The following is a 22,728-nucleotide window of genomic DNA, read 5'->3' as shown; positions in this document are numbered from 1 at the left end:
GCTGAAACTTTAAGCTCACGAACTAATGAAAAGGGCCCCAGCAGGGCCTTCCTGAACTCCTTCAGCTTTTCCTTAGGGTTCGAGTCCCCCCCCCCCAGCTTTTTTCCCATAGAAATAAGGAGACTAGAAGCTCCGAGTTTAAGAGCACATTCTCTAGAAGGGGAGCTCTGTGATCTGAATTGAGCACTCTTCTATGCTAAATGTGTGTTATGATTTGGATCTTAAGTGTTTCTCTAAAGCTTGTGTGTTAAAGGCTTGGCCCCCATCGATGATACTATTGGGGCATGGCTGAAACTTCAAGTGGTGATAGGGGCTGGATGGAAGTTAGGTAACTGGAGAAATGACCTTGAAGAATATATTGGGATCCCAAACATATCTCTCTCTTCTGCCCCTTTCTTCTAAGCCACCATGATACAAGAAGCTTTGCTCCACCAGTCCCCCAAAGTGACAATGCCAGCAATCATGGGTCCAAACTCCAGAAAATATGAGTCCAAACAATAATTCCTCCTCTGAAACTGTTTATCTCAAGTATTTTGTTACAGGGACAGAAAAGTGACTAACAGTGTTGTCAGTGCACATTGTCAATGAAGACACAGAATAGTAGAGTGGAACTATATTTTCCTGAGTCATATTATAACTCAAGAAAATCTCTTGTTCAGTATTATGAATCATGTATCTAAACGACATCTCAGCCAGGCTCTGGTGGCTCATGCTTGTAATCCTAGCTATCAGGAGGCTGAGATCTGAGGGCAGGGGTCTGAAGCCAGCCAGGAAGAAAGGTCCATGAGATTTTTATCCCTAATCAACCAGCAAAAGCTAGAAGTAGAGCTATAGCTCAAGTAGTAGGCACTAGTCTTGAATGAAAAAGCCAAGCAAGAGCATAACGCTCTGAGTTCAAGACCTTGTACCAATATGCACACATAAAAATGGTCTGCTACTAATATAGCACTTACTTTCTAATATAAACTCTTCACATTATATTTTATATTCTTTTCAGCAATGAGCATGGTCTCTATTCTCTCCTCATTGAATTAATCCACATGTATATTCTTCTTTGTCACAGGCTAATTTTCTTGTGCTTTGTCTAGATTCATATCCTCTCCTGTGTCCAGTTATGTTTTGTTTATTTGTTTGTTGTCGGTCATGGGGCTTGAACTCTGGGCCTGGGCACTGTCCCTCAGATATTCAGCTAAAGACTAGCGCTCTACCACAGTGCCACAGTGCCACTTCTGGATTTTTCTATTTATGTGGTGCTGAGGAATCGAACCCAGGGCCTCATACATGTGAGACAAGCACTCTTCCACTGAGCCACCTTCCCAGCCCTCCAGTAATGTTTGGAATGACTCATTAGTGGTGTTGGAATACAAGTCTTCTTCTAACAGAAGTGGAGCTGATGTACTTGAAACACATGGTTTAGGAAATAGTGACTATTTTCTAAGAAAATTTTTTCTTAAATATGTCATATAACTATCCATTTACCTTCCTACTTATCCTTAAGTCATAGTGTTCAGAGTATGAATATGAGTGTCATGTTCACATATTGAAAACTAGTTACTCATAAGTTGGCCCAAAGTAGAATCTACCAGGTTTGAAAATCTGGCTGTGGCTGCAGAGACACTTACCAGTATAAATTACCAAGCCAAAGCACCAATCAGTATTCTTGATGACGCAGCCTCGGAGCAGCAGCTTGTCATGGTCCAGGAAGTACTTTTCCCCCTTATAGGTTAGTATTCCTGAGAATTTATCCAACTTGTTATTGGGAGTCTCACATTTCACTTCTCCTGCAGAAAAATAAAGGAGCAAGAGTCGTAGCTTTAAAACAGGATGGAAGATAGCTCAACAGAAAAGCAGTAAAAAAAAAAAAAAATACTGCTTCAAAATACACAAATTCCTTTCCCTTATCTTCTCTCAGATACTCCCTATTTCTCACCAGCTCCTTTCCTAAATGGAGACAAAGGTTTCTGGACATCAACAAAGAAATTTTGTATGTGATATGCATTACCCAAAGAGAGAAAAACCTATTACAACTTATGACCATCAGTACCTCCCAATAGTTGATCTCTGAAGAAACTATAAACTGATTAAAGAAAATACTGTATCCAAAACAAAAAAATTTTATTTTTCCTGATTAGGAAATATTTCCTTTGTAAATATTGATGCCATGTTGAAAGTGACATAGAAAGTAAAATCTATTTACTTTTTAGAGAAAAGCGCTATTGACCTGGGGTATATCCTCTCAAGTGTTGTTTTGTATATGTACTCAAATGTATGTTTTCAAAACAGATTTATATAAGACATCCTATGTGGTCTTTGATCATCTGTATTTTTCTCCTATTAATATGTTGGAAATGTCTTTACATGTCAATATACGCCAACTTATATATTACTGTAATGTGTTGTATAGAATTTCCTGTTTGGATATACTGTATTTTATTTAGCCAGTCTTCTTGTGATAAAAGTTTGGGTAGACAAACCTATTTCCTAAGTTACCATCAAAGGCAGACAGTAGCTCCAGGTTATCTTTCATGTCACTGGTCACTGAGATGGCCTGCTTCACTTTCAGGTTGGTTTCACTAGAGTTAAAGACACAAGATCAAAAGAGTATAGGATATATATACAACAGCAACAGAGGATATGGGGTTTTAGAAAATAGATGTTGCCAACTGAGCTATGTATCTTGTAAAGCCATTGTTTCCTGGTCTTACAGACTTAAGGAGGTAGCACAATTATGCCAGGATACTGAGTATTAATCCAATCATTCCCTCCTCTCTCCCTCACACTCTACATACATCATCACAATTTTAACCAACTCAGGAGGCTTAGCTAGTCAGCTACTCAAGAGATTATGAAGTTATCACAAAGATACCTTTCAAGTATAAAAATTCAAGCTGGGTACCAGTGGCTCACACCTATAATCCTAGCTACTCAGGAGGCTGAGATCTGAGGATGGCATTTCAAAGACAGCTGGGGCAGAAAAGTCTCCATGAGACTTTTATCTCCATTAACCACTCAGAAAAAGCTGGAAGTGGCACTGTGGCTCAAGTGGTATAGTACTAGCCTTGAGCACAAAGAGGATCAGAGACAACGCCCAGGCCCTGAGTTCAAGCCCCACAGCCCCCACACACACACAAAACCCTTCAAGAAAAGCAGATGTCAGGGGATAGTGGCTCCTACTTATAATCTGACCTAATCAGGAGGCTGAGATCTGAGGATGAAGTTCAAGGCCACCCTCAGCAGACAAATCTTAGAAACTCTTACCTCCAATTAACCAGCAAAAATAGAAGTGGAGGTATGGCTCAAGTGGTAGAGTGCCAGTGCTAGCCAGGAGTGAAAAAGCCAAGATAGGTGTGAGGACCTGAGTTCAAGCTCCAGTATTGGTGCATGTACACATGTGTGTACATACACATAAGCACACAGATATAGAGGGCTGCTTTGCAAAGTGTCTCTAGTTTAGGGTTGGAGAATATGGAGTTTATTGCCTAGATTCTATATACAGTGAATGTTCAAGTATTGCTGCCAAGAGCTTAGCCAGGATCAAGATTCCTGTCTTTTCTCATTCATATATTTCTAGGTTTCTTGGCTTATGTAGTATCACCTCCACCTGAGAAGAAAGTTAATTCCTTGCATAATGTTCTTCCTTCTGTGAGATACCACCCTAAGTTAGCTAAATTGTCTTAATGAAATATTAGACATCTTACCCATCCAGCTCTGCTGTTTCAATATATGTCAGACTGAATGGTTCACTGCTAGAGAGTAACAGTAAATCTGCCTGTAATTAGAAAAGTCAGGAGAGAAAAGCCAAAGGCAGGCTTAACATAACAGTGTGACAAAAACAGTCCCTCAGAAACAGATGCCAACCCTGAGAATTTTATAGACATATTCTTTGTCTAGGATTCAACATTGCTATCAAACACCCTTTGCCAAAGCTTCTCACATTTTGCCTGTAGCTTTGGTAAGAGATGGACAAGAATAGTCTTCTCACCTAAGGAACTCTTGGTCTCCAATGTGAAGTGAGGAAAATGAAGGTTACCAAGAGCAGTAGAGTTAAAAATGCTACAAGGGTTCCTGATCCCCACTCAATCCAAAAAAGAAAAGGTTACAGCCAGAGCAGGCACTCACCGTAACTTGCTCATTATTTTTTAGTTTTATTATATCTCCCACTTGGATATTCTTCCATTTTTCCTGTTCTATCCTGTAATAAAATAATATTTGAATATCTGCTTGAGAATTTCCCCAAAGCTTTGACAATAAACATAAAACAAAATGAACAGAAAAGCTTGAGATGAATGGGCTTGAGGTTTATGAGGCCCAAACTGATGTGTGATGAACTCTTTCTGCAGTCAAGAGTGGGCCCATTTCTCTTGACTTCATGCTATAAGGGTTTCCCAGAGTCCCTCCCTTCTCTTCCCTTCTCTTTCCCCTCTCTCATTTTCTTTTCCCCTCTCCCCTTTCCCTTTCCTTTCCCCTTCTTCTACCCTTTCCCCTTCCTTTCCCTTCCCATCCTCCCTTCATTTCCCCCTCCTTTCTCCTCAATTGTGGATTGAACCTAGGGCCTTGCACAGACTAGGAAAATGCTTTAACTCGTGTCCCCAGCCCCAAATAGTTTTTGATCTACTACTTGAGCCATATCTCCAGCTCTAAAGTTACTCTTTGGTTTAGTGATTTTGATAGTTCTGAAGAATAATAGCCATGTCTTGATTTTGTTTTGATCAGACATTTTTATACTTTGCCAGGTTCTCTAGAATACTAACTCCCAGCAAAATATGAAGAGAAAGCAAGACTAAAAGATTCTGGTTCTTTCTGGTTATTTTTAAAGTTTATATTTAATTACATTGAAGAGCAGTGAAACTATTACCAATTTGTTCCTGGACTTTACAACAACCACATGTCCTAGATAGGATGGCGCAGAATTTTCCTACTGACTTAATTTTATATACATGATACCTTGTGGGATTCTATACCACATTAGCACTTTTCATTCTATAAATATTTGGAAATACTATCTAAAATAAAGCCAACATTCTTTCAAATGTAAGGCTATATTTGTTATAAGTTAAGGAGGTAGAAAATTCCAGAGGGAAAGAAGCCTTATAATCTTAAGAGGCAATGTATTGGAATTAAGAACCTTTCATAAAGCCAAGGCCTTTAAAGAGAAATACCATTAGTGAAAGGGTAATATAAACTATAAATCAAACCAAGATAGGCAAGACAGTTTGCCTATCCTAATCTGGAGCACTGGGAACCAGTGAGTGGAAGACCCATTCCTGGGCATCAGAACTTCAAGCAATATAGGATTCACATTTATACTTCTAAATTTGGTCCTGGCAGGTGTGTCACCATTTGAAACCTGGAAGAAGCAAACATAAATCCCTCAAGCCTTAAGCCAGATGCAAGTGGTACTTACCTATAATCCTATTATTCACTAGTCTGAAATCTAAGGATCACAGGTCAAAGCCAGCTAGGGCAGGAAAGCCAAAAAACTCTTATATCCAGTTAACCACCAAAAAGCTGAAAGTGGAGCTGTGGCTGAGGTGGTAGGGCACTAGCCTTGAGTAAAGAGAAGCTTGGGCACAGTGCCCAGGCCCTGAGTTCAAGGCCCAGGATGTACAGGCACAAAAAACAAACAAACATAGAGCTTCCCTATGACCTAGCAATCCCCTTTTGGGCATTTACCCAAACAATCACAAACAAGGCCATACTAAAGCTACCAGCACAACTATGTTTATCACAGCATTATTCACTATAGCTAAGATATGGAACCGATTCAGATGCCCCTCAGTAGATGAACAGATCAAGAAAATGATATATATATATATATATATATATATATATATATATATATATATATATATGCGCAATGGAATTCTATGTCTCTATCAGAAAGAATGACATTGCCCCATTTGTTAGGAAATGGAAAGACTTGGAAAAAAATCATATTAAGTGAAGTAAGCCAGGCCCAAAAAAACATAGGTCCCATGGTTTCCCTTATTTGCAATAACTAGTATATATCTAGGACAAGCAGAAAAGGCCAAAAGCTATGTACATATGACCATATAAGATGATGCTAAGTGAAATGAACCTCAAGATAGGGACACAAGAGGTTTTATCTTTCTTACTGTTGTTTTTAGTGTACTTATAATGTACTATGTGATTTTTTATTTCTTTTTTTCTCACTTTTTTTTTAAATTGTGAAAATACCATACAGAGGGGTTTACAATTACATGGGCAAGATAATGAGTACATTTCTTATCAAGTATTGTTGCCTCCTCCTTTGTTTCCCCCTCCCATCCCTTCCTATCTCCCCCCCCTTCTCACCCCCTCAACTCCCTCCCCGCCCCCTTCCCCTCCCCTTGCCAAAGTGGTAAAGTTCGTTTTTCAACATAATGATTTTTATTTATTTTTATTTTTATTTATTTATTTTTTTGTAGTCCAGTTGTGGGGCCTGAACTCTGGGCCTGGGCGCTGTCCCTCAGCTCTTCAGCTCAAGGCTAGCGCTCTACCACTTGAGCCACAGTGCCACTTCCGGCTTTTTTCTTTTTGCTTATGTGTTGCTGAGGAATCGAACCCAGGGCCTCAGGCATGCAAGGCAAGCACTCTACCACTGAGCCACCTTCCCAGTCCCATGATTTTTATTTCTTTTGTATGTTTTTCCCCCATGGTATAACCCCTGTTCACTGTATTTGATCCTGGTGCCCTGCATCTGTATATACATTTTTCTAATTTGGGGAGGGGAGGAGAAATAACAAAATGCTGAAACAAGGACCCAGGTTGACCCATTGTAACAATGACATATACAAGACACTATGTTAAAAACGAACTTTACAACTTTTGAGGGGAGAGGGCGGGAGGAGTTGGGGAGGGAAAAGATGGTAGGGGAAAAACAAAGGAGGGGTAACAATGCTCAATAGGAAATGTACTCATTGCCTTACTCATGTAATTGTAACCCTTCTGTATAGTATCTTTACAATAAAAATATATTTAAAAAACAAAAAAAAAACTCAGGCAACTTAGATTCTCCTAGAGAAAGCTCCTCTAAAGATGGGCTTATAAAGAAAATTATTGAGAATGAACTGAGTATGGTTATTTATGCCTGTAATCCTAACACACAGGAGGATAAGGCAGAAGAATCATGAATTTGCAGCCACCTGGGCCACATGGCAAGACTGGAAAGATGGCAGATTACACAGTCATATCACATTTGTAGGTCTCCATGAACCACTAATAAATACAAAGGGGGCTACAAAGAAAGGTGGGCAAGTTAGTAAACTAAGGAGGGCACTAGACAATGGCAAGAGAAAAAATTTAAATATGATTGATCACGGATTTATAAGAGAAATAATAGAAAACAAAACTGCTTGCATAGTGGCTGTACCTCTGTCACAGCATAGAAAAGAGGGAGTCAGGTACTTCCTGGTGACTGCCAGATCCTTAAGATTACTACTCAGCCCAGTCAAATGTAACTGCCCACATGGGACTTCTAGTAATGTGAGGTGACCAAAGGCCCATACACCTGAGACAAGTTAAGAGTTGGGGAAAAAATACTCACCTATGTCTCTGGTGTATCATGGTAGAAAATAAGCCAGGTACATTTCCCTGTGATCTTCAGTCATTCCTGTGTCTGTTAGACCCCAAAGATCACCGCTTAGCTCAGTGAGTACAATAAACACAGCTGCCCCTGAGGCAAATGAGCTGATCAAAGACTTGTGTACCTGGTACCAGTCTGGGATTGGAAAGAAAACATTTGGCATCTGTGCTTCTGATAGAGAATAGGAGAGAGGAGGCAGAGTACATGTCTCTATGATTAGCATATTTGACCTGTGACCAACAGACCCAAAAGAACTTATTACAACCTAGCACATACAAGTAATACAGCTGTGCACAAGAGACTTTTAGCAGAGTGGGACCTGCTCCACATTACCTCAGAAGTTAACCCCTGTCTAATCCTTAATCAACCAAATCAGGGTCAAGAGCAGGGATGTAAATATAACAGAAGAACTGCAGTCAAAAAGCTAAAGACCGGAGATTAGAGAAGAATATCCATATAATGGTAGAGTCAAACAGGCATACATTCTTCTCCTTAGCAAGGAAGATATACAGACTTTCTACCTGTATGTACAGGTACATATACACACTAAAAAACAAGGATTAGCTAAAATCATAGGACTCATATTCAGTAATGTAATTGGAGAAAACCTCCAAACCCTATACCCTTCCAAGTATAGGAGGCCTTTAAGGCCAGAATAGAAGCTATGCAGGGCATATTATAGTTAAAATATTGCATATAGAGAACAAGAAAAGCATATTGAAAGCTGAAAAGGAAGAGTCAAGAAACCTAAAATGTTAAGCCCTTCATAATAACAGTAGAGTTCTCAATAAAAACCTTAAAAATAAAGGAGGGCATGGAATGATACAATTCAAGCACTAAAAAAATCCCTGTCAACTTAGATTACTCTATCCAGAAAAGTTATCATTCATAACTGAGGAGAAATAAAAACCACGAAAGCTGGGTGCTGATGGTTCATGACTATATTCCTAGCTACTTAGGAAGCTGAGATCTGAGGATTGAAGTTTGAAGTCAGTCCAGGAAGAAAAGTCTTTTATCTCCAATTAACCACTAAAAAGTCAGAAACAGAGCATGTCTAGAGTGGTAGAGTGCTAACCTTGAACAAAAAAATCCCAGGATACTGCTCAGACTTTTGAGTTCAAGCCCTAGGACACACATGTATGTATGCATGCACACACACACACAGCCTACAGAAGATAAATGGTCATAAAATTTATGACAAGGCACTATGTTGAAAATGAACTTTACAACTTGGGAGGAGCTGGGGAGGGAAGGGATGGTAGGGAAAAACAAAATAGGGGGTAACAATGCTCAAAAGGAAATATACTCATTACCTTACTCATGTAACTGTAACCCTTCTGTACAGTATCTTTACAATAAAAAGATATATTAAAATTTTTAAAGCAGCACTACGTAAGAATCCTATAGGAATCCTATATACAGTAGAAGAAGATACCATATCCATAAAAATATAGGAAAAGATAAATTACACATGACAGATAAATAATCAAATGAAGATCAGGAAAGAATCAAACACTACAAAAATAACAAAATAGCAAGAATTACTACATACTTTTCAATACTAACATTTAATATCACAGGCCTCAATTCTCTAAAGGAATAGAATAGAGAGTTGTATTAAAAAGCATGATCTTTTGCTATAGAAGCAAAAAAGAGACTATAACGATGTGTATCATTAATATATTCTACTTCAGGCTAATACCAACTAAATTTGGTATATTGTAAACTACAGTATTGCAGTTTTTGCTCTGATATAACACCATTCCCTCTGCTTTTTTATGCTAACACTGCCATAGAGATATATCTGAAAGTTAAAAAAAAACCACTAGAAAATACATGATCTAATTTGTGCCTTCAAGAAACTCATCTTACAGATAAAAACAAACATTGGCTTAGAGTAAAAGGATAGAAAAAGATCTTCAAAGTAAATGGACCTCCCAAAAGTAGAGAGGAATGTCTACACTCACAGCTAATAAAGTAGACTTCAAACCAAAACTACTCAGAAGAGTCAATTCATTTGGCAGTAATTCTCTAGCTTTGTCATTTCTTTTTATTTTTATTTACCATCCTTCAAAAAATCATAACTGACATTTTTGGTGGCTTGTGTTGTGTCTAAACAATTCATAACACTTGAGGACAATCACTATGAATTACAATCAATAGACACAATGAATAGCAGGGTTAGATGACAAAGAACTTCAGGCGATAGAATTAGATGATAAAAACTATAGCTACTAGATGTTCTACAAGGTTACCATAAGAAAAACTGGACTTCAATCTTGAATTCTTTCAGGTTTGAACTTTCTTTTATGTTCATTTTGATATTTAAAATGATTATTCAACTTATTGAAGTTACATATGAAAAGCACAAATGAAACAAGGTTTGTGCATTCTTGCATTCATGCTACTGTTCACTTTGATCACTCTTTCTCTCACACAATCTCTATTCATTGAAGTTTTCCCATCCCTTAAGGCCTGTTCGGACATTACCTCCTCGAGAAAGTCTTCCTTGGATCCTTTTGCCAGCTATGATTTCTATAATAATTTGCTATGGTTTTATAATATAGTCTATATTTTCCCTGTACAGAAATATGCCTGTTTTCTTCTAGTCTTGTCAACACTTTAGATAGCTACAACCAAACACCACAATATTGTTAACATGAATACCGTCTTTGGATTTTTAACAAGAAAGATGACCCAATCAAAGGCTACAGGAGAATGCCCTGTAAGCCATGTCAGAATCCACTGATGTTCTAAAGACAAATGTTTCCACACTACTACAATTGTAACAATCACTTCTATGTTAACATCATGCTATAATATATTAATTTCTTTAACATGTTATTTCATTTATTTATTTATTTATTTATTTATTTATTGGATCCGGTCGTGGGGCCTGAACTCTGGGCCTGGGCACTGTCCCTCAGCTCTTCAGCTCAAGGCTAGCGCTCTGCCACTTGAGCCACAGCGCCACTTCCGGCTTTTTTCTTTTTGCTTATGTGGTGCTGAGGAATCGAACCCAGGGCCTCAGGCATGCAAGGCAAGTGCTCTACCACTGAGCCACCTTCCCAAACATTCTCTAAGGTAGAGAGTATTATTCCATTTTTAGAAAAGAGGCTTAGAGACATCTGTAGTAGCATGGCAGTTGAGGGCATGCTAGATAACATCAATAAACAAACTCTTAGAGCATGAATGAGACCCTGAGTTCAATCCCCAGCACCAAAAAATTAAATAGAAACAAATTCTTCTATGACCAATCTAAGGTTCTTTTCATTGCCTTGAACTACCTTTCCTAAGGACTGAGCATATTAAGCTTTAACAATGATGACCTTCTTGTCCAAAACTAATCTACTTAAAATGACTTACCTGCCATTTACCAGCAGCAGAACAGAACGATTGTTAACTTGATTGTCACTTTGATGCCTTTTCTAAAATCATATAAGAAAAATGTTTAGAAAATAGCAAATTACATATAGAATTCACAGTTTCTTTTTTTTTTTTTTTTTTTGTCAGTCGTGGGGCTTGAACTCTGGGCCTGGGCGCTGTCCCTCAGCTCTTCAGCTCAAGGCGAGCACTCTACCACTTGAGCTACAGCACCACTTCCGGTTTTCTGGTGGTTTTTATTGGAGATAGGAGTCTCACGGTCTCTCCTGCCCGGGCTGGCTTTGAACCGAGATCCTCAGATCTCAGCCTCCTGAGTAGCTAGGATTACAGGCGTGAGCCACCAGCGCCCGGCGAGAATTCACAGTTTTTGAAGTATTATCCATTGTTGTTCTATTTCTTCATATATCTCCTACTCCTTACTCCAAAGCCCTTCAGCCATTAAAACTAGAACAAGAAACTCTTAAAATAAAACAAATAGTAAGAAAAAGAACCCAGGGAGAAGAAAAAAAAGACAAAAAAAAAAAAAAAGCTTGATGCCAAACACTAAAACCAAAGCCCAGGGGCATGAAAACAAACAAGTATGTCAAAGACTCAGAAGACAGAGTAAACAATGATGACAGGACAAGTGAAGTTGCCTAGTATTGGCAAGCATATTCTGACTCCAGTGCCAACTTGTTACAGGTGTATAGAAGTTTATGTAGTGGATACAGAGCGGAAAGAGGCCAATATCCAAAGACCAAATAGCAGGAGAACAAATACAGAATATGTTCTAATGTCAGGATCACATAAATTTTCTCCTTTCTGGTGAGGTAAAAGGCAAGAATAAAAAAGGGGATGGAATATACGGAATGGTCACAATTCTGAATTGTGCCAACATTAATATGAAAGAAACTGAATTCAGAACAAGAAGAGTAGATGCATTGCCCTGAATGGGTTCTTATTGGAAAAAATGAGGAATGGGGTATGCATACAGTTCTGAGCAAAATGAATTCAGAAATATATGAAATTAACCCTATAAGAAATAAAATGTCAGTTTTGCATATTTGAGTTGTGACTGAAATTTAAAACTATGCGACCTATTGAGTTAAAGAACTGGAGACATACTGTCCTATAAAACTTTGGTCTAAAAATTTATCTTAGCAAAATTAGAAGGACTATTTTGGGGAATTACAAAGGTTGGTTTCTCAAATAATCTATTACTTAAGTCACTGTCAAAGGCCAGTTTCTCTTTTTCACACCAGGATAAAAGTAAGCCTCTGTATATGTTACACAGCTTTCTGAAAACAAACGGCTCCTAGTTGTGCATGCCGAATAAAACTGATAGCCAAAAATGGTGATAGGAGAGTGTTGGAGGGAAGAAGAGACACAAGAGGAATAATAGAAGAAAGAAGGAAGATGGACAAAGCAAAGAAGGGATATAAAACTAGAGAAAGGGGAGAAAAGAAAGAAGGACGATGACATAGCTAGAAGCTAAAAGCAGGGTTAAAGACTAGTTTTTTAAAAGGAATGGAAAGAGCCCTGGAGTAGTACCAGGAGGCCATACAGAAGCTCTGCACCACCCCTTTTGGGCCATGCATTAACCACCAGTCTTGGTCCACTGGCAGTTACATATCCCTCTGACAAGGATAGAAAATATGTTTCCATCCAGTACTTCTTTGCACAAGATAGTTCTGGGAAGACTTCTTGTTCACAGCCTGACTATTAGGTATAGTGTGGGAAGCCCAAGAAGCCAGTTCACCAGATCATCGATGGCATCTTTCACTCCTGTTATAGACAGCACCATCACTAGTGGTATCACTGTTGTATACCATGCCAAAGCAGAAATCTCAGGAATTAACTGTGAGAGAGAAAGAGAAAAAAATTTAATCAGAAGACTTAAAAACTTAAAGGACTGATCATAATAAGTCCCACCATCCTACTTGTTTTTCACTGCTTTACCTTTCCTATAACTACTCCCCCACTCCAAATATAAGTAAACATTTCTTAAGGAAGGGTAAAGAAGAAAAAGCTGTAAGTTTACCTATCTAAGCTCCACTACCTTAGTCCTGATGGAGAAGATCCTTTTCTTCCCTAATAATGAAAGGTACTGGAGGTAGTACAGTAAGAGTGGATGTGACAGTCAGGTATGATGGTTATATCTGTAATCCCAGAAATTGGGGAAATCAGGTAGGAGGCTGAGTTCAAGGTTACTCTGAGCTACAAAGGCCCAGTCTCAAATGAGTAGCTGTAGGAAAATCACATATTTCCCAAACTCCTAAAACACAGGGGAGGTGAAATGATTGGTCCTCCTCTCTCAATTTGGCCTACCCTTCTTTACTTGTGTCACTCTCTCATATTTCAAAGTATTATACGCCCCTAGTACTCTTAATATATCAATTTCCTGTCATGGAGGTTAGGATGACAAAGAGTAGTCTCAGTTGGGGTGGTGAAGAGTTCTGTAGCTTCCTATGATCAACCTGAACCATGGTCATATATAATCATGTTGAGGAGCACCCTTTCCTTGTGATTTGAGGACTTTGTCTCCTTCCACTTACAAAGGCATTGATTCATACTTGCTAATCCTGACCTTGCTTCTCTAGAGGACTAGCCTGAGACTCTGGCCATCCATTTGCCTGTGTCTAAAGAGAGAAGATATTTCTCAGTCAATAGGCTTATTATATAACCTGAAATTGTCCTTGGGGAAAATACCTGTAGAAATAGCAAAATGAGGAAATAGGCATTTGCAAGTCTCTGGAACTGTTCAAATAGATTCAGAGGCAGGAAGTTAAAGACATTATATTTCGATGTCTTGATGGCATTGTTCTGTGAGTAAACAAACAACAATAACAACAAAACCCACCAAAGTTCAAAGACAGATAAAAAACTGGATTGATCTATATTTATTAAATATTCGGTTATATATAGTATGATGGGAAAATGGGCAGCTTATTGTTAAGTAAAAATGATGATGGATATAATCTTTTTAGAGGGGAATCTAATATATGTTATAATTATAATATATAATAATAATAATAATATTTAATATATTTTCCTTTTAGCCTAGCCAACTCATTAACAGGGAATTCTCATAGTATATATGAATACAAATGTGTTACACTATGTGTAAAATGGTATTTATTCAGGGCTATTTATCCTAGAAAAACATTGGAGACATTTTGAATATTCATCAATAGAAGGCTAGTTAGTTTAAGGTTTATTGATACAATGGAAAACAATTCTGTTATTGAGTAAAGTAGGTCTACATGAATTGTTATAAATGTTGAAGTGGAAAAGGATAATTGTGGAACTATGTTTTCAGCTATGTAAGAAAAAGCTGTAGCATTTCTTTCCTAAAGCTTACATATAATCCTAAAATCTGAGACATAATCTCCCTTGAGATTAGGGCACTGTAGTAATTTTGGTTCTGAGCCCTCATTGCACCACTTTTTGTATGCTTAAAAGAAAGAAGAATTTATATGGTAGGGTCTACAACTATAATGAATTTTGTTTACTCAGCAAAGGGGAATGTCATAGGAAAATATTACCACCCTTCTAAAATAGCTACATGTAAGATACTCACAGGATATCCATAAAGAATGTTGAGTTCTCTATTGTTGGCCTGTAGAAATCGCCCTTTTGAAAGGAAAAGAGAGGAATAACAAGAAGGATGTTCCTCTTCAGTCAGCCTGGATGTTAGCTGCCAGTGAAGACTTTATTAGTTTATCATACTTTCTTACTGAAAAAATCTGTTTGAAAATGTTTCTTTCCTCTTTATTTAAATAATTAGTGTATATAAAGGAAGTCCTCAAGTATTACAACTTTCTGGAAGGAATGAGTACTTCATTAATGAAGACCTCAAAAGTACTTATAACATACCAATAACAGACAAAAACACAACAACAAAAAAATTACAAGCTAATCTCTTTGATAAACATAGATGCAAAAGTTCTCAAAATATTTTTCAAACATATTAAAGTTGAATTCAATCACACATTTAAAAGATCATATACTGTAAGTTGACTTTGTTCCAGGAATTCAAGGATGGTTTCAAAATACATAAATCAAATGTAATACAGGACAGCAAAAATTACATAGTCATCTGAAAAAGTCTTTGACAAAATTCAATATGTTTTTTTAAATAAAACATCTGAACAAACTAAGAATAGAAAGAATGTACCTCAACATAATAAAGGTCATATATGACAAACATATAGCTGAATACACTAAATGGGGAAAAATGGAAATCATTTTTGCTGAAGTAAAAAATAAGTCAGGTTACAGCAAAAGCAGGAATGTTGAAAAAGGTGGTTAAAGCTTCGCTTTTTATAATCATCTAAAAAAAGAAACTAAACATGTAAGAGAAAAAAAGACAAGTTTAAGAAAAGAAAGTAGCCAGTCATATCCATGAATATTATTGTCATATTATGTAAGAAAGATTAATTCATAATCCTCTGCACTTATAAATACTCTGACAAAAGACTAGAGTGACTAAGTGTTCCCCATTATTTCTTACTTCAAAAGGTTTTCCTTTGAAATAAATATCTGGTTATTTTTTTGCTCAGGGTTAGTGCCACAGCTCCATTTCTCTCTTTTTTTGGTACTTAAATGGAAGTAAGAGTATCATGGGATTTCCTATGTGGGCTGGCGTTTAAACACAATCCTCAGCCTCTGAGGATTTGGTTATTCTATTGTGAAAGGAAGGAAGGAAGGAAGGAAGGAAGGAAGGAAGGAAGGAAGGAAGGAAGGGAAGAAGGAAGGAAGGGAAGGAGGAAGGAAGGGAGGGAGGGAGGGAGGGAGGGAGGGAGGAAGGAAGGAAGGAAGGAAGGAAGGAAGGAAGAAGGAAGGAAGGAAGGAAGGAAGGAAGGAAGGCAGGCAGGCAGGCAGGCAGGCCCGCCCTCCCCCCACCCCCTTTCCCCTTAAGACAAGTCTTTCTATGTAGTTCAGGGTAACTGTTCACCCTAGGTGCTGAGATTACAGCCATGCAACAACATTCTCAGATTATTATTTTTCTGCTCCTTTAAACATTTCTCTATCCTATTGATTAGGTCCTGGATTTAATAAAGATTTGTTGAAGTGAAAGATGCTTTATATATAACATGGGTTCTACTGAATTGAGGTCAGGTCCTGTGCAAACTTCTCCAGTGGAAGATAATCACCTTCCTACCTATGGGAAGATTCATATAATTACAGAGTTACAATGAAGATATCCAACATGGCTGAGAGTGTATGTACAGTGCAGTGTCAAAAGGGTCTGAAGGGAAAATTGACTTAAGTCATGACAGTCCTTGAGTTGTCCAGCTCTCCTATCTCCACTATCCTGTCTTTGTCCCACTATGCCTAGAACCTCATTGATTCTTATGTCCAAGTTCAAGAAGAACTAGACTATAATTGTTAAAAGATCAGGTCCTGCCGGGCGCTGGTGGCTCACGCCTGTAATCCTAGCTACTCAGGAGGCTGAGATCTGAGGATTGCGGTTCAAAGCCAGCCCGGGCAGGAGAGACCGTGAGACTCCTATCTCCAATAAACCACCAGAAAACCGGAAGTGGCGCTGTAGCTCAAGTGGTAGAGCGCTCGCCTTGAGCTGAAGAGCTGAGGGACAACACCCAGGCCCAGAGTTCAAGCCTCACGACCGACCAAAAAAAAAAAAAGATCAGGTCCTAAAGCAAATGTAAAGTCACAAAGCAAAAAAAAAAAAAAAGAAAAAAATTGACTTAATTAACAGGGCCCCATTAAAAAAACTGGTTTGGGTGGCATAACTCAGGACATGCTGACACTGGTGTCCAGGTTGGTTTAAGTTTTCTTTTTTTTTTTTTTTGGTCCGGTTGTGGGGCCTGAACTCTGGGCCTGGGCGCTGTCCCTCAGCTCTTCAGCTCAAGGCTAGCGCTCTACCACTTGAACCACAGCGCCACTTCCGGCTTTTTTTCTTTTTGCTTATGTGGTGCTGGGGAATCGAACCCAGGGCCTCAGGCATGCAAGGCAAGCGCTCTACCACTGAGCCACCTTCCCAGCCCTTGGTTTAAGTTTTCTAGAAGAACATAATTCTAGAAACTAGTTCCAGAAACTTTAATGTCTGTTTTTTAATCACATGTTGAAATACAACTTATATAGCATACAACCCACCTATTTAAAATGTATATTTCACCTCGACCTGATGGCTCTCACCTGTAATTGTAGCTACTCAGGAGGCTGAGATCTAAGGATTGCTGTTTGAAGCCAGCCTGGACAGGAAAGTTCATAAGACCCTTATCTCTAATTAGTCAACTAAATGCTGGAAATGGAGCTGTGGCTCAAGTGGTAGAACACTAGCCTTGAGCAAAATGACAGCTTGGGACAGTGCCCAAGCCCTGAGTTTAAACCCTAGAATCTGAACAACAATAAAACAAAATGTATGTTTCAGTGAGTTTTCATAATTTCACAGAGCTGTAGAACCTAAATGACTTATTTTTTTGTGTGTTTATTTGAAAGTTCTGAGAGCCTTCTATTTTAAGGCCCTAAATACCACTTTTTGCTCCATATATTTCAATATATATGCCTTTCTCCCTTTTCTTTTTTCCCCTTCCTATCCTCCTTTCCTTTTAGTTTGTCCAACCCTTTTTCCTTTTATGCTAATACTATTTTCTTAGTGATTTAAAAAATTACTTAAAGTAATGTATAAATAGACTTTTACTCCTTTCTCTCACAGAAACCACTGTTAACAGATTGCCATATATCCTTTAAGTTCTTCCTTTCCAGAGTCATACACTAATAGTGTGTGTGTTTGTGTATAAATCTTATGTATATATCTTATCACATTGTTTTTTTACTTTTCACACTATGTATTAGAAATCTTTCCATGCCAGAACATGCAGGTCTGTCTTACCCTTTTGCATTATTACTTTTTGCATTATTCAACTGTCTCTCAATAATAGATAATAATTACTATTGTGTTGTCATGTTGGTAGAGACAATAATGATATTTATAGAAATATATAGATGGTAAGGGGGAAGGAGGGAAAATGGAAATAAATAGTTTTGTAAACTCTGCAGGATATATCCTTTTACTCTATAGGATTCTATTTGTTTATCAAAGTCCAGAATTGACAATTCCATAGAAATACAAAATGAGTTTGTGATTGCTAGGGCTGAGTAAAAATAGGTATTTGGAGTGATTGCTATTGGAGATGGGAGTGATGATAAGGTTCTAAAGTTAAATTATGGAAAAGTTGCACAGCTCTGTGAACATATTAAAATTCACTGAGCTATGTATAAGTGAATTTTGTGGCATGTGAATTGTATCTCAATGCAGTTAGGGTTTTTTGCTTTAAGCCACAGAAGCTAAGCATTGTAGGACTTTTATTTTTTCTTTTTGTCAGTCATGGGTCTTGAACTTTGGGCCTAGGCACTGTCCCAGAGCTCTTCAGCTCAAGGCTTTACCACTTGAGTCACAGCACCACTTCTAGTATTCTGGTGGTTAATTGGAGATAAGAGTCTCACAGACTGGGCTGGGAAGGTAGCTCAGTGGTAGAGCGCTTGCCTTGCATGCTCGAGGCCCTGGGTTCGATTCCTCAGCACCACATATGCAAAAAAGCAAAAACCGCAAGTGGCACTGTGGCTCAGGTGGTAGAGTGCTAGCCTTGAGCTGAAGAGCTGAGGGACAGCGCCCAGGCCCAGAGTTCAAGCCCCACGACCGGACCCAAAAAAAAAAAAAAAAAAAAGAGTCTCACAGACGTTCCTGCCCAGGCTGGCTTGGAACAGCAATCCTCAGATCTCAGCCTCCAGAATAGCTAGGATTACAGGCGTGAGCCAGGGGCGCCTGGCTGCAGTATTCGAATTTAAGAATTTAGGGAATTAATTGTTGGTGAAGGACTCCTACTTATCCATAAAGATAGAAATAGGATAATTAGAAATGTAGGGGATTGGTATAGAGATATGAAAAACATAATGTCTGGCACTGAGACAAGTTGTATACATAGCACAGCAGGGGGAAAATCTGACAGAGGTCAGAAACAAGATTATCAAGTCAGGTGAGTAATATTAGACTAATGATCTTATATTTTATCTAGCAGCTGACAAGGAATCCTAGAAATACATTAAGGAGGCAAAAATGTGATAACAATGGAATTTCAGAAAGACTATGATAAATTTACAATGGAACAAACTGTAGATATAAGAACCACTTAAGGGCTGGAAAGATGGCTCAGTGGCAGAGCACTTGCCTTGCATGCATGAGGCCCTGAGTTCGATTCCACATAAGCAAAAAGAAAAAAAAGCCAGAAGTGGCACTGTGGCTCAAGTGGTAGAGCACTAGCCTTGAGCTGAAGAGCTGAGGGACAGCGCCCAGGCCCAGAGTTCAGGCCCCACGACCGGACCCCTCCCCCCCCCCAAAAGAACCACTTAAAAGATTGCTATAAGTTGATATACTTAAAATGATGAAAACCTGACCAATGAGGTAAGAGGGAATAAAGAGAGACCACAAACAGCAGTTCAATGTCAGCCTCCCAAGTAGCTAGGATTATAGTTGTGAACGACCAGTGCTAGACTGGTAGGCTGGTAGTTTGATTGGCAGGATGACCAGTCTACTTATCTGTCATATTCACAGGAGCATGTGCGTGTGAGCAAGCACACACACACATGCATGCACACACACACTTTTTAGAAGCAATAGTAAGAGTCCACCTACCAACTCCATCTTGTTTGTTTTCAGTTTGGCTTTCAAATACAGACATTGAAGGGTAGTTCCAACTATAATTCCATGGAATTACTGTAAAGGAAATAAAAAGATTTGGAATTTCTCATGTTGATACTGTTTTAAGTATATGCTTAAAAAACTTGGTACAGGGGCTGGGATGTAGCTCAGTGATAAAATGCTTGCCTAGCAAGTGCAATGCCCTGTGTGTAAGCTCTTATACCAAAAAAGAAAAGATAAAAAGAAACATGGAACTTGACCTCTGAAATCTGAAATAATCTATTCCTAATCCACATATGCTATATTTTAGAATTTACTTCATTTAATCTCATAATAAAGATGTTTCCAAAACTTGAAAAACAGATTTCACTTTCTGGCAATCAAGTTGATGACCTGAAATTTACAAGTAGATAAAAGATATTACTGGGTAGTCTTTTAATGTAATTCTAGGTTTACACCTTTGGTTATTTTTGAATTGACTATTGTATAAATCTGTAAGGTAGAGATTAACAGTACATTTTAATCTAGTAAAGATATTTTATGTCTGGCCAGGCACGGGTGGCTCACGCCTGTAATCCTAGCCACTCAGGAGGCTGAGATCTGGAGGATCACAGTTCAAAGCCAAGCAGGGCAGGAAAGTCCATGAGACTCTTATCTCCAATAAACCACAGAAAACCAGAAGTGGTGCTGTCGTTCAAGTGGTAGAGTGCTCACCAATAAACCACCAGAAAACCAGAAAGTGGTGCTATGGCTCAAGTGGTAGAGCGCTCACCTTGAGCTGAAGAGCTTAAGGACAGTGCTCAGGCCCAGAGTTCAAGCCCCACAACTGACAAAAAGAAAAAAGAATATTTTATGTCTGATGGAAAAGATAACTTCAAAGTTTATGACTTATTATATTTTAGGATATTAGTTTCATATACATAATTGGGAAATCTCAACATTTATTTATTAAATTGACTATAAACACTCCTAAATTTTCATTTGAACTGTTCCTAATATCTTCTTAGCTCCTAAGTTAATTAAATAAAACTTTTTTTGTGTGTTTTTTTTTGTTTTGTTTTTGTCGGTCATAGGGCCTGAACTCTGGGCCTGGGTGCTGTCCCTCAGCTCTTCACCTCAAGGCTAGCACTCTACCACTTGAGCTACAGTGCAACTTCCGGCTTTTTTCTGCTTATGTGGTGCTAAGGAATCGAACCCAGAGCCTCATGCATGCAAGGCAAGCATCCTACCATTGAGCCACCTTCCCAGCCCCAAATAAAACTTTTTGATACCTGTGTTTTTCATGTGAAAATCATGTTTTTAACCCTTTGAAAATTGTATTTTGTCACTTCCGGTGAGTCTACCATGAAAACAAGTCTTTTTCTTTTTTTTCCTTTTTGTCTGTCTGTTATGCTTTGAATATGCAATGTCCCCTATAAACTCATGCATTGAATGCTTGGTTTCCAGTTAGTGGTGATACTTTGAGAGGTTCTGGGAAGTTTAGGAAATATACCTATTTAGAGGAAGAAGGTTGCTGAGGACAACATCAGCCTCTGAAGATTATGAACAATCCCCAGTCCCTTCCTTGCTCATTGTTTCACCATGAGCTGAAGATCCTCCTTCACCACTTGCTCCCACCACCTTATTTTCTACCTACATGCATGGAGCCAAGCAACTGTAGACTGAATCCTCTGAGACCATGAGCCAAAGTAACCTTCCTCATTGAAATTGTTAAGCATCTGTCATAGTAACAAAGCTTATTAGTACCTGATCCTTAACCCAACTCAGAAATGCAAACAAATTGTGTGTGTGTGTGTGTGTGTGTGTGTGTGTGTGTGTGTGTGTGTGTGAGAGAGAGAGAGAGAGAGAGAGAGAGAGAGAGAGAGAGAGAGAGAGAGAGAGAGAGAGAGAGAGAGAGAGAGAGAGAGAGAGAGAGAGAGAGAGAGACTGGTGATACCAGGGTTTGAACTCAGGTCCTTACATCTAGTAGAGGTGCTCTGTCACTTGATTTATGCTCCAGAACATAAATGTCTTTTCTATCATTTCTTGTATTTCTTATAATCCCAAGTTTGGTGAGCTAAGACTAGAAAAATTGGGTGATGATAACTATAAAGCTAGTTAGAAAATGATAGGAAATGAAGTTTTTGATGAGAAATTGGTGAACACATGTTTCCTATATGAGTATTCAGATTTTTAAGAAGAAAGTTGAATACCCTGCAAGCCAAATAAAACTCATTTTTGTGCTTGTGGGCTTTTATTTTTTACTACAACCTCAGGAGTCAATAGAATCTGTTTCCATGATCATTGTTAGTAGTTCTGATGCCCCCATTTTCTAGGCACCCAGTCCATATCCACAGTAGGCTTGGAACTCCTACTGGTACTGAAAAAAGAGTCAAGAATAGGATGGCCTGAATTTTTGGATGCTCTCCAACCCCTGCAGGGCCATCCACAGCTTTGAAAGGGTAGCTGGCCAAATCCCTCCATTAGCACAGCTTGAAATGTAACATGGTTATAGAGTACTTTGCCAGGAGGGTCCTGAGTAATGATTGCTCAGCTGGAACCAGGAATGGATCCAACCAGGGAAGATATTAAGCTGTTAAACTCAAAGGAAGAGTGAAAGAACCCGAGGGAAGAGAGGAAAAAATGAGATGTGGGAGGTAAATGATAAGAGATGAAACAAAAAATGGATTAGCAGCCAGAGAATTGGGTGTTATTTTATGATTTGCTTCTAATTTAATGACAATATGAGCTGGGCAAGTTATTAACAATTTCCTGCCTCAAATTTCTTCTAGAATATGAATTTAAAAAATTATCTAGGCATGATGGCACAGGCCTATTATCCCACCACTTGGAAAGCTAAGGCAGGAGGATAGGGAGGTCAAGATTAACCTAGGGGACATCGTAAGATCCTTACTGAAACAAACAACAAATTAAAAAAACAAAACATATTAGCTAGGTACAAAATAAAGAAATCAATTAAGGAAATTGGGAGTTATTATATATTAAAAACCAAGTACAAGGGCTGGGAAGGTGGCTCAGTGCCTTGCATGCATGCCTTGCATGCATGAGGCCCTGATATCGATTCCTCAGCACTACATAAATAGAAAAAGCTTGAAGTGGCGATGTGGCTCAAATG

At 38.5% G+C, this 22,728-nt stretch overlaps 1 protein-coding gene across 1 annotated transcript in view; it reads right to left on the bottom strand.

Moving 5' to 3' along the window:
- The window catches only part of LOC138818499 (phospholipid-transporting ATPase FetA-like), a 67,523-nt gene that overhangs the window by 35,240 nt on the left and 9,555 nt on the right, over positions 1-22,728 (bottom strand). Inside the window, exons 2-10 of the mRNA XM_070009426.1 lie at positions 19,608-19,688; positions 14,529-14,581; positions 13,658-13,771; positions 12,708-12,806; positions 10,952-11,013; positions 4,120-4,192; positions 3,699-3,769; positions 2,491-2,573; positions 1,623-1,781 (exon numbers count right to left, since the gene is read on the bottom strand). Of these exons, the coding sequence (XP_069865527.1) occupies positions 1,623-1,781; positions 2,491-2,573; positions 3,699-3,769; positions 4,120-4,192; positions 10,952-11,013; positions 12,708-12,806; positions 13,658-13,771; positions 14,529-14,581; positions 19,608-19,653 (760 nt within the window). The 5' untranslated portion in view covers positions 19,654-19,688. The remainder of the gene's footprint in view (positions 1-1,622; positions 1,782-2,490; positions 2,574-3,698; positions 3,770-4,119; positions 4,193-10,951; positions 11,014-12,707; positions 12,807-13,657; positions 13,772-14,528; positions 14,582-19,607; positions 19,689-22,728) is intronic.

The sequence above is a fragment of the Dipodomys merriami genome, unplaced genomic scaffold (assembly GCF_024711535.1).
Source record: "Dipodomys merriami isolate MVZ:Mamm:240054 unplaced genomic scaffold, mDipMer1.0.p SCAF_11, whole genome shotgun sequence".
Classification (NCBI taxonomy): Eukaryota; Metazoa; Chordata; class Mammalia; order Rodentia; family Heteromyidae; genus Dipodomys; species Dipodomys merriami.
The sequence above is the reverse complement of the archived record's forward strand: the minus strand, read 5'-3'. Positions and strand labels throughout refer to the sequence as shown.